We start from the raw sequence: 15019 nt of genomic DNA on the forward strand, positions 1-15019 counted from the left end.
GGTGCTGGCAGAGGCGAGAAGCAGCTGTTAAGAGTTTGAAATAGGATGGAACCCAAATGTGAGACACACGCGTGTACTCCGACATTAATACTCAGCCAGGCACAACCAAGAAGGAAATGCTAACAGAGCAGGGCCAACAAAGAAGGCACCGACTCCTTCCCACCTCCTCCCCCCACCCCCCTCCACCTGTTGGTTTAGGACACTTGCCCACAGATCACTGAGGGACAGACGGAGGGAAGAAGGCGTATTTATTGTGTATGTACTATTTGTTAGGCAGTCTGTAAGCATTGGCTCATTTAATCCTTACAAGGACCCTAGGAGTTTAGTGTGATTCATCCCATTTTTATGGATGAGGAAACGGAAGGTCATAGTGGTTAAGAGCCCGAGATCTGATAGGTAAGTAGAGGAGAGAGTTGACCTCAGGGCCTTTAACATTTTTTGTCTTTAATGTTTATTTTTGAGAGAGAGAGTGAGCATGCGCACAAGTGGGGGAGGGGCAGAGAGGGGAGGGGCAAAGAGAGAGAGAATCTCAAGTAGTAGGCTCCATACTGTCAGCAGAGAGCCCCATGCAGTGCTCGAACTCACTAACCGTAAGATCAAGGCCTGAGCCAAAGTCAGATGCTTAACCCACTGCGCCACCCAGGGGCCCCCACTTCAGGGCCTTTTGACTCCAAAGCTCAATGCTTTTTCCTCTTTGTTTTCTTGAATGTGAAATGGAGATAACAATGGAGTCTACCTTGGGGCTGTTGCAAGAATTACGCGGAATTCTTTGGTTAAAGGTTAGCCTGTGCCTGACACAGAAGGCCTTGCATGTGTGCAAGGCATCATTAGAGGACGGTGACCCTGAAACCACCCACTGGATCTCTCAGATAATATGGGGAGGATGGACTGATCCAAGGTGGGAATCCACGGAGGGATCAGGATCTGCATCCCACGGCTCAGGAATCTAGGCATCTTCTGGAATGTGCTCCAGGTCGGGTCCTCTGGCCAGAGAAAGGCAGGCGTCTGCAGGAGGAAAGTTAACAGGAACGTGGCTGGCAGAGAACTCAGAGGGCAGCAAAATCGCACTGGTTCTGGGATTGAATGAAAAAGATGAACCCTCATGGACACTGCAGGGATGAGTGCGTGAATATTGCATGAACCTGCTCTACAGATCGTAATGTCAGGAATCTCTGGGCTTCCGTTTCCCCTTTGGTTAAAAGAAAGCTTGAGGTGTTACTTGTATTCAGTGGCCCCTCCCTTCTGCTCTGAAACTCTATGAGTTGTTCTCCAGCTTCTCCCCTTACCGGAAGGTCAGCCTCCTTCAGAGTCCTAACGACAGCCGTTCCTGGGGGAGTCTGGCAGAGGAAGGAGAGAGGCAGAGGGCAAAACTGGAAACCACGGAGGGAATGCCCATATGAACCCGGAAGGCCTGACTCCCAGCCCAGTGCTCACTCTTTTTTTTTTTTTTTTAATGTTTATTTATTTTTGAGAGAGAGAGAGAGAGAGACAGAGACAGAGCACCAGTGGGGGAGGGGCGGAGAGAAAGGGAGACAGAATCTGAAGCAGGCTCTAGGTTCTGAGCTGTCAGCACAGAGCCTGACTCGGAGCTCGGGCCCACAAGCAGTGAGATCATGACCTGAGCTGAAGTCGGACCCTCAACCGCCTGAGCCACCCAGGCGCCCCCCGGTGCTTACTCTTAACGAACGCACCTGCTGTGTGTGGCCAGGCTGTCTTTGGAATTACATGGCATGGTGTGTGTGTGTGTGTGTGTGTGTGTGTGTGTGTGTGTTGGGGGGGCTGTGGGAACGGTGGGGGCCCTCTGTGGGCGTCTGGTGCTGGACAGTGCGGGTTGGGGCCGATGGGCAGCTCACGGCTCCCTTCGCATTTTCTCTCCATGCAGAGACCTGAGCATGAACAACCTCACGGAGCTGCAGCCTGGCCTCTTCCACCACCTGCGCTTCCTGGAGGAGCTGTAAGTAGAGGTCTCGTGGGGCTGGGGGTTGGAACTTTGGGACCACTGAGAGCTGTAGGAGCCAGGGCTCCCCAGGAAGAAGGCTGGAGCTCAAAGGAAAGGGGCTTGGGATGCTGTTCTTGATAGCAGGGTATTCAGCCGATGCCTGGGCCAGCTGTGGACCCCGGGTGCTGTTGTGGGGCCACATGGTATAGGGACTCTGAGATCTAGCTCTTGTCCTCCCTGCAGTCGGCTCTTACTTGCACCTTCTCCCTCTTTCTGTCAATGGCTGCGTCTCTTCCTGGGGGTCATCTTTGACCTGCTCCCATCCCCCACGTCCGGCTACCAGCCACCATCCTGGTGGTTCTTTCTCTGCAGCACCTCTCACCTCTACCCCTTCTTCACTATTCCCACTGCTACTGCCCTGGGTGTCCACTCACAGCTGTAGGCTGCACCAGCCTCCCAGCTGAGATCTTCTGCCTTCTTACAAATGTACTCTGCACGTCTTCAAGGTGCATCTCACCAGCTCAAGAACCTTCTCTGGCTCCCCATTGCCCAAAGAATTCACTTTTTTTTTTTTTTTTTTTTTTAGAGAAAGAGAGATTATGAGAGGGGGAGAGGGGCAGAGGGAGAGAGAGAGAGAGAGAGAGAGAGAGAGACAGAGAGAGAGAGAGAGAGAGAGAGAGAGAGAGAGAGAGAGAGAGAATCTTAAGCAGGCATGGAGCCTGACATGGGGCTCGATCCTACGACCCTGGTATCATGACCTGAGCAGAAATGAAGAGTCGGATGTTCAATCGACTGAGCCACCCAGGCGCCCCTAAAAGATCCACTTCTAAGACCCTCCCCCAACCTGGCCTAAACCTACCTGGCCAACTTTGCTCCACTGAGACCAGTCACGTTCACCATCCTGGTTTCCACTCCTGCATCTGAGCAGGAGACTTCCGCTCCCACCTGGCATGCCCGCCATCTTTTCCTCCACTGGGGCACAAACCATTCCTCTATCATTGCCAAACACAAGGCCCACTTCCTCCACAAAGCCCCCCCTGGTTAACGCCTTCCCACGGCTGTTGTTCTCGCGTGCATAAATCTTCTCTTTGGTTGGAGTGCCCAGCCTGTCTGCTTGGGGAAGCCAGACCAGTCTGCTCCCCATCCTTGCATTCATCCCAGCCCTGTCCCTAACCTCCACCCACCCCCCGCCCCGCCCCCAGCCTGCTGTTTCTTGGTTTTGCCCCACTGTCGATCCACGGGGCTCTACTAAGGTTTGCTTCAACTGTGCAAAGCGTGGGCTCCTGGCTCTGAAAACACTCGCAGTTCCACCTCCACCCCGGCCCCCCTGCTCCCCTAACAGATTTCCCATCTCCACCCTCGACAGTACTCGCCCCAAAGGCAGTCAGCCTGGCCCTGCTGGAGATAGGATCCCATCAACCCCCCAGGGCCACCGCAGGGTTTTCTAGACTACATGCTTATTGAGCTCCCCCTCTGTGTGAAAGAAAAGCTCAAGGTGCTCGGGAGGAAAACAAGATAGAAGACCTTCCCTCTGCCCTCAGGGAGCTTCCCGGTGAGGCAGCAGATCTGTGCCCAGGAGCTAGTAGGTGGGGTGGCTGCTGAGTGTGGGCACCTGGGGCATTCTGTGTAAGGAAGGGCTCAGGGTGCGGGTGCGGTGGGCTGGCCCGCGGAGAAGGAGCCTTCTTGGTGGGGAGTAGTAAGCCAGTTTTCTTTCTTTCTCTTTCTTTCTTTCTTTCTTTCTTTCTTTCTTTCTTTCCTTCCTTCCTTCTTCTTTTTTTTTTTTAAATTTTTTTACATTTATTTATTTTTGAGAAACAGAGTGAGACAAAGCGTGAGCGGGGGAGGGGCAGAGAGAGAAGGAGACACAGAATCCGAAGCAGGCTCCAGGCTCCGAGCTGTCAGCACAAAGCCTGATGCGGGGCTCGAACCCACAAATTGTGAGATCATGACCTGAGCCGAAGTCAGATGCTCAACCGACTGAGCCACCCAGACACCCGTTTCTTTCTTCTTTTTAAGTTTATTTATTTGTTGGAGGTGGGGAGGGGCAGAAAGAGAGGGAGAGAAAGAGAATCTGAAGCATGCTCCCGAACCATGAGATCATGACCTGAGCCGAAATGAAGGGTCCAACTGAGCCACCCAGGGACCCCAAGCCAGTTTTCAAAGGAGGTGACAGAATGAGGGGCAGCCAGGGGCCTTCTAAGGTGGAGTGAAAGGCAGGTGTGAAGGCTGAGGAGCTAGGGCAGGTGATCTATACACCCTGAGAACCGAAGGCTGGTCCTTCCACCTTTAGGTCCCTGCAAAGGGCTTGGGCCCATTTTAAAGGTTCCATCTCTAGGACCCTTCCATGGCGAATGCCCACCTCTAGAACCCAAGCTTGGGGACCCCAAATATCATGATGTCTTTCCACACATTTTTGTTTTGTTTTTAAAAAAATGTTTAATATTTATTTATACTTTTGAGGGGGAGGAGGGGCAGAGAGAGAGAGAGGGAGACAAAGAATCTGAGAAGCAGGATCCAGGCTCCAAGATGTCAGTACAGAGCCCGATGAGGGCTCGAACTCACGAACCAACCGTGAGATCATGATCTGAGCCGAAGGTGGACACTTAGCCGACTGAACCACCCAGGCCCCCCTTGTTTTGTTTTTTAAACAACAAATGCCAAATAACAAGATTCTTAACAAAGATATATTTAAAAAAAAGAAAGAAAAACAGCTTTAGAGGTATGTCAGCCTGTATATCTGCAGCCTCTCTGTAGGAACTGAGGTGCATAATAATGTCACTGGGGACTTGGGAGCTCCCAAGTGCCTTCCGCATCATCCACGGTTCAACTCTGTTCAGTCCGGTTTGGGCATTAAGTATATTCCGTCACATTTGCTCCTTTTAGAACTGGCGATCACCCCATGACAAATGTGGAGACGCCTAATTAGGCCCGAATGTTAAGCTAATTCCCAAACCCCATTTCCTAACCCTCCTGGATTAGCGTGGGTTAGCTGTGTCGCTGAGGGCATGGGGAGACAAGGTCCCACCCTGTCTGTGCCCAGCCCTCCCTTGGTGACGGGATGCAGTGCAGTCCGGCAGGTGAAGGCAGTGGTTGGTAATCCAGGTTGGCAGGGGACGGGACGGGACACTGTGGAGCGGGAAGAACAGGACCATGGAAGTGAGTGAGGTCCGAGTGAGAACACCAAGTTGGGCACTGCCTATCTCTGTCACCCTTAGAGGAAAGAACTTGACCCCTCAGAAATTCCTCCTTTGAAATTTGGGGATAATGCTAGGCACCACGCAGGGTAATTGTGAGCGGCGAGAATGGGTGTGTGAGGTATTGAACACATTGTAGATCTCAGCAAGTAGTTTTCACCCCTGCCTTCCCCTCCCAGATCCCCGAGATGCTGACGGAGGCAGTCACCCCCTGTGGGTTCCCTGCCGACATCACTGACCCTTCTTCCTGATTTGCAGGCGGCTCTCAGGGAACCATCTCTCACACATCCCAGGACAAGCATTCTCTGGCCTCTACAGCCTGAAAATCCTGTAAGTATAAGTAATCCCCATTTTACACAGAGATGTGAGTCTCGATTCGTCACAAGCTTGCTAATTTCCTCATCTTTACTTCTCATTTTTTTTTTTATTTTTAAAAAAATTTTTTTTTTCAACGTTTTTATTTATTTTTGGGACAGACAGAGACAGAGCATGAACGGGGGAGGGGCAGAGAGAGAGGGAGACACAGAATCGGAAACAGGCTCCAGGCTCCGAGCCATCAGCCCAGAGCCTGACGCGGGGCTCGAACTCACGGACCGTGAGATCGTGACCTGGCTGAAGTCGGACGCTTAACCGACTGCGCCACCCAGGCGCCCCTTTACTTCTCATTTTAATTGTGATTTTCCTAGCTTTGCTTTCACCTTTTTTATAACAAGCCTTCTGATTTGTGAACGAACATTTAATGCACCGGATAGTTATGGCAGCCCTCCAGGGAGGTGAAGTGTGTGTATGTGTATGCGTATGTGCGTGTGTGTGTGTGTGTGTGTGTGTGATGTGAATCGCGGCCAGCAGCATAGGTCTTTGCTCTCTCTGAGACATCTCAGGCCAGGGGAAGAGGAATCCAGACTGGATTTCCTTGGCTGTTCTTTCTCCTGAGACCCAACCTTTCTCTGCAGCTACAGCTCTGAGTCCCCATTCCCGGTGTAAATATCTCGCTGCCTTTGGTTTTCAGGCTCCTTCGTCCCGGCTCCTTTCGTCTTTCCTTTAAAGCAAAAGGAAGCTGAGAGTTGGAGAGGACCTTATGTTATTTCACTAACTTTGCCCCTTGCTACTCAACCACTGGTTCCTTCTAGAGAAGGGAAAGCTGAGACACCTATCTCCTTCCATCCCAATCCGTGGCTCACTTTGTCCCAGCCAAGACTGTCTCCCACAAGGCCCCCTTCATGTTCGTACGATGAGTGAGGCTGAGAGGACGTAGAGGGAAGTGGGTGCACAGAGTCTGAGGTGGGTAGGAGAGGTTCCTGGGGAGGCACATCACCACAGGGGCTGTTGAGGATCTGGAAGGCTGATCCTGGAGTAGTAGAATGAGCACTTGGAGCTGTCCCATACTGGTGAGCCATTCCCCAGCGCTGCTACTCCCTCGGCCCTCACTTGACCTACGGATCTTCTTTGTACGGTTGAGCAGGCTGTTGCCTGCACAAGAGCATCTGGCTGAATGGGTAAGAAGGGGGCTTAAATACAGTCCTGTGCCTGGGTTGGGGCCATATCCATCTAGAAAAGAATATCTTTTCTAATTTGTTGTTTATGGGCTAGTAATGGCCCCGCCCCTTGGCCTATGGCTTCAGGCTTTTCGATGATCAACAAACAGTCCATGGTCCATGGCTAAGCACTTTCTTCTTTTTTTTTTTTAATTTTTTTTTTAATGCTTATTTGTTATTTTTGAGGGAGACAGAGCACAAGTGGGGAGGAGCAGAGAGAGAGGGAGACACAGAATCTGAAGCAGGCTCCAGGCTCTGAGCTGTCAGCACAGAGCCCGACCCGGGGCTCAAACTCACAAACTGCAAGATCACGACCTGAGCCGAAGTCAGAGGCTTAACCGACTGAGCCACCCAGGCGCCCCTAAGCACTTTCTTCTTTTTCATGTTGTTGGTCTCTGACACCTCTGGCCTTTAGCCTCTCTCTGGATCCGCCTCTGAGTCTCTGACTCCAGGCTTGTCCTTCCCTCACCCTCTGCGATGCCCTTGGGTCCTCCAGCGTCTCTCCCCAGCCTCAGTCTCCTTGTCACTGCGGCCTTCCTCTTCTCTGTCTCAGACCTTGCTCTCCCTCCCTCCGCCTCTCTGTGCCCCGCCCCTCACTTCTCCTTCTTCCTGCTCCTCCTCTCAGTCTGTCTTGATCCCCATCAACATTGCTGCCCGGGGGTATGGGGAGGCATCCTGAACCAGACGCACAGTGCAAGCAGCCTGCTTGGTGGCGTGTCTGTGCCCAGTGGCAGGCTCAGACCTGCAGCCAGGATTAGAGAGCGGGCTCTGTTTGCTAGGCCTTCAGAAGATGTGAGACTCCTGTCCCGTTCCTAAGTCTCCGGCTTAGAGATGAGCCTCCTCTTTCTTCTTTGCCTGCATTAGGCAATAAATCAAAGCCTTGGAGAAACCGCAAGACTCCGCCCCCTTTCTGCAAACTGGCGCCCTTGGCTCAGTGAGCTGGGCGGCCAGGAGAGGCTGCTGGTTGGAGCCCAGGACAGCCAGACCTCCCACACCCCGCTCTGCCATTGACCCCCATGTTGCGTCCTCTTTGAAGACCCACCTGGTCCCCCCAAACCTTTGTGTCAGGACTTTGACTGCAGAGTTCTCTACTTTAGAGATGAGTTGGGTGGTCTTGGGAGCTTATTCTCTGACCGGAGTGCTTCACAGCAGGGGATTCTTCGTGCATCTGGGCAGGAAGTACTTTCTGATGTCTCCTGTTGTTTCTTTTGCTGCAGTGTCCTTCCATTTCCAGACCCGTAAGAAAACTAGAGCCGTAAAGCCCACCATCAGCAGAATAATCTCTTTTTGTCCCGGGAGACTGCCACTTTAGCTGCTGCCCCGTCTTCTCTGGGTCTGGGACTCTTACCCGAACTGCGTCTTCCTTTCTCTGAGGCCTGCCTCTCCCTGCGGGACACTCTGCCTCCTTGCTCTCAAAAGCGAAGGACGAAAAAGGGAAGGGGGGCTCCCTCTCTGGTCTTCTCCTAAGTGACTCTGGCAGACGCCTCCCTCTGTCCTTCCCACCGCAGCCCTACGCCTGACCTGGAGGTATTACTCTTGGATCCTCTCCTCCCTCTGCTGGTTTTCCAACTCTTCAACCCCACAGGCTCTGGTCACCAGGCTGGCACTGAGAGAACCAGCGCTGCGGGGAATTTCCAGCCTCAGGCCTTTTCTCAAGACTACACGTGGGCTGGGGTACCTGGGTGGCTCAGTCGGTTGAGCGTCCGACTTCAGCTCGGGTCATGATCTCACAGTCGGTGAGTTCGGGCCCCGCGTCGGGCTCCGTGCTGACAGCTCAGAGCCCGGAGACTGCTTCGGATTCTGTGTCTCCCTCTCTCTCTGCCCCTCCCCTGCTCATGCTCTGTCTCTCTCTGTCTCAAAAATAAATAAAAACATTAAAAAAATAATAATAATAATAAAAAGACTGTATGGGGGCATGTGTGTCCTGTAGAGTTATGAAGGCCCAGACCCTGCTCCTGCATCTGAGCTGTCCTGAGGGGAGCACAGTTTTTGTTGCTGCGGGTGTGTGGGAAAGCGCCTGCCCCCTGAGGGCACCTGCCCTGTGTGCCCTGTCAGGGTGAGGGCACAGCTGAGGCCAGAGCTCCTGTATCCTGACCCACAGTCTCAGGGTGTGGAGCTGACCCCTAGGAGGCTGTCATGCCCTAAATGGCTCTTGCCTCATACAGAGGAAGCAGAAAGGGCAGAAAGAGAGAGAGGGAGAAGGGAGAGAGGAAGGGGGAGAGAGGAAGAAAGGGGGAGAAAGAGGGAGATAGAGAGGGAGGAAGGGAGAGAGAGAGAGAATGAGTGAGGGCAGGAGGGAGGGAGAGAGAGAAGAAGAGAGGGAGAGGGTGGGAGAGAGAAAGATAGAGGGAAGAAGGGGGTGGGTAGAGAGAGGAAAGAGGGAGGGGGAGAGGAAAGGAGAGAGAGAGAGAGAGTCTACGCGTGTGTGTGCCCCAGCTGCCTCTTCCCTCACAAGTTTCTTCCCCCACAGCTGCCCCCCTCCCAGAGAGCTGCGTGAGGCTTGAACCTTGGTGTCTTTGCTGCTGAGGCCTGCACCCCTGTCTATGTTAGGCTGGTCTGGGCCATCCAGAAAGACTCCCGTTGGGCCTCGGTTGCTTCTCAACAGACCCAGACCTGGGAAACAGAGGGGTTTGACAGTTCAAGGACTTGCCTCCGCTCTATGCCCTCAAGAGGCTGGGCGAGAGATTTTCCCCAGACTCTCTACTGGTTTGAGCCCCCAAATCTCTGGGAGGCTGTGGCTTGGGGTTCCCGGCTCATGCCATGTTGTTAAAGATTGAGGCTGGAAAAGGGCATCGGGCTGCCTCCAGGAGCTGGGGCTCAATCCCAACGGAAGCCCTGGCCTGAGGCCACAGAGGGGTGGGGAGGAGTGAGTACCTCTCAGGCCCCACCCCTGAGGGCCTCTCGTGTTGCCCTCATCATGCTGTGGTGAGCGGTCTTAGGTTGACGCTGACTGTGCTTACTCTCCTGGCTGGACAGCAGCCATGCCTGGCTCAGAATTGGGGCTCCACTGGTGTTGATGAAATGAACGAACGGACCTAGGGAGGAGAGACTTGTGAGTTGTTTTGGGGGACCCTTCCCCTTGGCTCATGGGAGAAGGCTGCTGGAGGCTCCAGGAACCCAGGGAGAGCCTCTGAACCTTTCTTCTCCAGCAGGTGGGGCCTACTGCCCTTGTCCTGTCAAAAGACTGGATGTCCGGAAGTGGGTCTCATGAGCAGCAGATCCCAGAACAGGTGTCATGGAGGACACTCAGGCTTCCTCTCCCTGGGCATCAGTTTTCTTACCTTTAAAAAGCGGATGCTGGAATACATTTTCCAACATGTTTACCTGCAGAAACTTAAAACACAAACACCTTGTGTGGAAGTCCTGAAAAATAAGACAGGGGAGGGAGGATATAAACTGGATGAGGGGGGTGAGTAGAGCCCAGGCTCTAGCTTGCCTGCCCACCCCAGTGACCCCAAGGCCCCTCCACAGAACCAAAGGAAGGACCTTTGTCAACCCACTGGTGGATCGCCTCTCTGGAACCTTCTAGCTATTCACACTCGTGGTTCCTGTCCCCAAATGCCTCTCAGGCCAGACAGATGTTTCCCAGTGGTGCTTCCCAGGTGACCCAGGGAGCGGTCTAAGAGCTAGACTTCCCCTAGACTAATGATTGTTCATTAGAGGCGCCCTTGCAAAACTTATGCCTAACGTCCCCTCACCCAGAGATTCGGCCCCGGAGAGTAATCGGGCTGCACTGTGGTCTGGACACTGGGATTTAGGAAAAGCTTCCCAGGTGGTTCTAATGCACAACCAGGGTTGAGACGCAGTGCGTTAGACAGACTCTGGCTCACCAGACAGAACGAGGGCCAGTGAGAGAAGCAGGGAAATGTGCTCCCGAAAGCAGTGGCCTAGGAGATGGGACATGGGCCCTACGCCTGATTCTGCCATTAGTTTGCTTTGTAACTGAGGGCAGGTCACTTTTTCTTCTTTTTTTTTTGCCCGTGTGAATTTGGTTTTTATGAACAACCCATTTTCTGTAAACATCGCATCTAAATAGCCCCTGCCTCGTCATTTGGAAAGCAAAAGGGCTCTTCCCTTCTAAAGGTACTTCCAGCTTTGACAATCCACTTGTGGTTCAGTAGAGGAGTGATAGCTGGGAAATGAGGCCAGGGACAGCAAGGGAGAGAGCGGCAGAACCGCCAGCCGCCATGGCGACCTTCAGCTTAGTGGGTTTTGATTCCATGAAAGCGAAGACTTTCTTGACACACAGACCAGACTGCCTGGCATGGGATGAATCGTCTGGAGAGGCACCGATTTCCCTGGCACTTGGAAGGGTGATTAAGTGCCCTGTGAAGATGCTACAGCATCTGAGTTGGGAGGGAGGTACAATTCGGGGAACTTCAAGATCTTTCTGGATCTGGGATTTGACAGAGGAAAGGGAAGGGGGATCTGAGGGGGTGATGGGGGTAGAGATGCATTGCCAAGCTCAGGGGAGGCCCAGTTCTGCCTGCAGAGGGGCTAGATGCAGCCTCTGGGGCCCCTGGAGGGGGTGGGCGTCCCTTCCTGTTTGCCCAACCATCGTGTCTCTTGTATCCTTGCTCCAGGCATCCTGAGGCCTCTGGGTGAGAATCAGGGCAAGTCAAGTGAAGTTTCCACTCCTTATTTTATTTACTTATTTATTATTTTTTTTAAGTTTCTACTCTTGCAATGCCAGAGGTCAACATGTCTGGAAGAAGTACTAAGCAGGGCAGAGGGCAGGAAATGTCCTGGGGCACTGAGTATTGTAACTGAGTGAGGTTTTCTGCATCGGTCTGGTAGCCTCTTCCTTTGAAAGATGAGGAAATTGAGGCCCAGAGAGGGCAAGTGACCTACTCACGTCATCTAGTACGTGATAAAACTATTTGATCATAGTAATAACAGCTGACACGTGACTGAGCTCTTCCTTTGTGTGAAATACTGCTGTAAGTGCTCTACAGGGGTTATTTGGTTTAATCCGTTTAATCAGTGCCTACGGTCATTAGCATTATCCCCAATTAACAGAGGAGGAAACTAAGGCCCGCAGAGCTTAAGTAGTAGCTTGCAGCTATCACACAGCTGGAGAGAGGCAGCGTTGAGGACACAAATCCAGGGCTGCGGGACTTCAAAGCCTGCAGTGTGACTGTTATACTTAAGGAAGCCTGGGAGGCACAGGTTTAAATTCTACCTTTGAGGCAACACTGTAATTGGAAAGGTCCCATCTTGTGCTGTGTGGAATCTGGTTGGAGGGGCCAGTGGAGGCGAAGAGACCTTCAGGAGCACGGGCTATGAACAGGAAGGGGCCCTGCTTGGCCCTCTCTTCAAGCCACACTCACCTAGCCTCGGGGCAGGGAGGACTCCACTCCCAAGCCCCCGGTTCTCCGCGCTCAGGGTCTGTCTCTTCTCTTCTTCCCCCTTCCTCGGCTTTGCCTGCCTCAGGGGCTCTTCTCAGGCTCCAGGCCGTGCCCACAGCGAGGGCAACAGTCTTTTGTTCTTGTGGTGCTGTGGTTTGGTGCATGTTTGGGATTCTTCTGTATCTAGAAAAGGAGTTCAGGAGAGATAACAGGTGTGGCTCTGACCAGGACAGTCACAGAGGAGGCATCAGTAACTACTTAGGCGCATCATCTTACCGCTCGGCATTTTCTGGCTGTCGCTGTCCCCTGCCGTCATGACAGAGGCCATGTGTGTAACGGTTAGGGGCTTGGACTCTGGGATCAAACCCTGTGGGATAAGTTTGAGTCAATACATACAAAGCTCTACGACCAGGCACATTAGCTGTTACGGTTTTTCGGCTTAAAGCTTAGGAAATGAGCTACTTTTCCAGAAGCGTGGTGATCGTACCTGAGCGATCCTGAGCAAGATGCCTCTCTCCTCTGAGCCTTCCCCTCTGAAAGATGGGTTGACAAGTCGCCTAAATGGGAGGATGGGTGACATAGCTGGCACGCAGTAGGGCTCACTGAATGCTCATTCGCTCCAGGTTCCCGAGGCATCCGGCCCTAGTCTCTGGGGGCCGTGCCTGGCCCGGGTGGCACAGGGCAAGGTGCTGTGAGGGCAGCCCGGGTTGGGGGAGGGCCCACTCACTCCGCCTGGGGCACTCGGTAGCTTCCTTCCTTATTCCCCCCTATTTCCTGGACTCCAGAGCGCCTGCACCCTATGTGCCCCCCTCGTCCTCATTTCTGGGGCCCAGCTCTCCAGGCCTACAGGTAAAGAGCGTTCAGATGGCAACTGCCAGGGGCTTTTTTTTCCCTCCCTTAGATATAGGCAGGCAGGATCCTTGCTCAGTGCCCCCTGTCTTAGATTCCCTTTGCCTTGCTCAAACCTTTGAAGGCCAGCTGTGATGCCTGGGGAATGCGGGGGTCAACAGTGCCACCCAGAGGGACAACCCAGGCCTCCGTTTCTCCCCTCTGCGTGCTCCCTGACCCTCTGCCCTGTGCATGAGGTTTCCCAGGTGCCCAGAAGAGCTCCAGGACTCTTACCTACGGGGTCGTCCTGGGGACCTGCGGCCAGGCCAGTTCCAGAAGAGCAGCCTGCCGCTGACATGCCGATCCGGGGTGCCTCAAATTGTTTCTGTAGACACGGATTCCACAAAAATATATTTGCCTGGGCCCCTGCCACCCCGGGGGGGGGTCGTGCCCTCGTCCGTATCCTCCCCTTTCCCAAAGACATCTTCAGTTTTTCAGGTGCATAGACAGGGAAACATGCCTGGGGAGAAAGCGGACATCTCCCAGTGTCCTTCCTGACCAAATCGTGACAGAATTGCAAGTGTGCTGACGTCCGCCTCTCACTGCTTCCCCAACTGTCTTCTCTGCTTCTTCTCCACGGTCCTCTTCAGCCCTGCCTCGTCCCAGAAGCCCTCCTGAGACACCCTCCCAGCCCCCTGCACGGTCCGCAGTGCCTCGGTAGCCTCTGACACCCCACTAACGGGGCAGGGCACAGGACACTCTGGGGCACGGCAGCTGGGGCAGGAGGGAGGGGTGTGGCACGGGTCAGGGGTGGAGGGAGGATCCCCCAGCTCCTCGCACGCTGTGTGGGTCCTCCAAGCCCTTTCCTCCCCTTACAGGATGCTGCAGAACAACCAGCTGGGAGGAATCCCCGCAGAGGCGCTGTGGGAGCTGCGGAGCCTGCAGTCTCTGTGAGTCACTGGAGGGCTGGGCTGGGGCGCCAGCTTCCTGGGGCCTGACTCACAGTCCCAGGCCCCCTGCCTCGTCTTCCCCTCCTTTCTGTGCCCCGCCCCCCGTTCTCACCCCATGTTCCAGACAGAAAGCTGCTCCAGGCTTTGGATTTTTTCGGGGGTTTTGTTGTCGACAGCGTGTGTATGTGTACTCTTGCATTCGGGAAGGAGGGCTCTAGGCCCCCACCGGAGGACTGTGGGAATGGGGCCTCCCTAGGTGGGGCCACCGGGACAGCGGTCCTGGGGTGTCTGGCTTTCTGCCATGGAGCCCCGGGGGCGGAGGTTGGAGATTGCCGCCTCAAAGAAGTGTCAGGAAGGAGCTCTCTCCCCCCACCCCACCTAAACGGCTCTAGCCCCCAGGGCTCGGGGGCAGGGCTGGGCTCAGACACCCATTTCCCCTACTTGGGGGTGGGACTGCATTCAGAGTCTCACTGGCCACCCAGGACAGAGCCATCTCTTCAAGGAGCCCTGCAGTTCCTTTCTCACCCAGTAGGGGCATCATGGAGGCAAGACTGAGTCCAAGGGCGGAAGCAGAAACAGGTGCTATCTAGTGATTTAAGCCCGCCAGCTGTGATCCTCTGGGCCAGGTGCTGCCTTTTATTCACACAGTGCACATCGCAGGGCCTGGGTCATAGCCGGTGCCTAATACGTGCGTGCTGAGCCAGCGGAATTTTCAAGTACATCCTACATCTGATGGGAGAGTAAACAGATGTTGGGGGAGAAATCATAATTGCGAGACAGGAGTGGGCCTAACATTTAGCCATGAGGGAAACTGAGGCACAGTGAACCTGCACTGTCAGGACGAAGGCCTCTGGCATCCTTGGCCTGTGGGTTCTGTCATGGTCCCTGCCCAGTCCATGGGTGTAGGAGTCAGACAACTCTAAACTGTCCTGATTGTCCTCCGGTGGAAGGACAAAGGAGGTGGGAAAGGTGGCTTTCCTTCCCCTAACCCATATTCAGGCCCCCTTACACCATAGACAGAGGGGCCCAGCCTTGGGGGCCCTGGCCAACTCTCTGTGCCACACCCACCCAGAGTCAGGGCTTCCCTCTCCTACCCCTGCCCTGGACATTCCCTACCCTCCTGCTTCTGTGTCTGCACCCCAGTGTTCCCAGCTGCCTGATGGGCCCGCCCCTGCCTCCCCTCATTCTCTCACCTTCCCACCTTCCATCCCAATAAGTGCTGGGC

The 15019-nt window shown here is 54.1% G+C and overlaps 1 protein-coding gene across 1 annotated transcript in view; it reads left to right on the top strand.

Annotated features, from left to right (window-relative positions):
* The window catches only part of LGR6 (leucine rich repeat containing G protein-coupled receptor 6), a 119446-nt gene that overhangs the window by 25289 nt on the left and 79138 nt on the right, over positions 1-15019 (top strand). The window contains exons 2-4 of the mRNA XM_030303205.1: positions 1883-1954; positions 5392-5463; positions 13723-13794. Of these exons, the coding sequence (XP_030159065.1) occupies positions 1883-1954; positions 5392-5463; positions 13723-13794 (216 nt within the window). The remainder of the gene's footprint in view (positions 1-1882; positions 1955-5391; positions 5464-13722; positions 13795-15019) is intronic.

Source organism: Lynx canadensis, chromosome F1 (assembly GCF_007474595.2).
Source record: "Lynx canadensis isolate LIC74 chromosome F1, mLynCan4.pri.v2, whole genome shotgun sequence".
NCBI lineage: Eukaryota > Metazoa > Chordata > Mammalia > Carnivora > Felidae > Lynx > Lynx canadensis.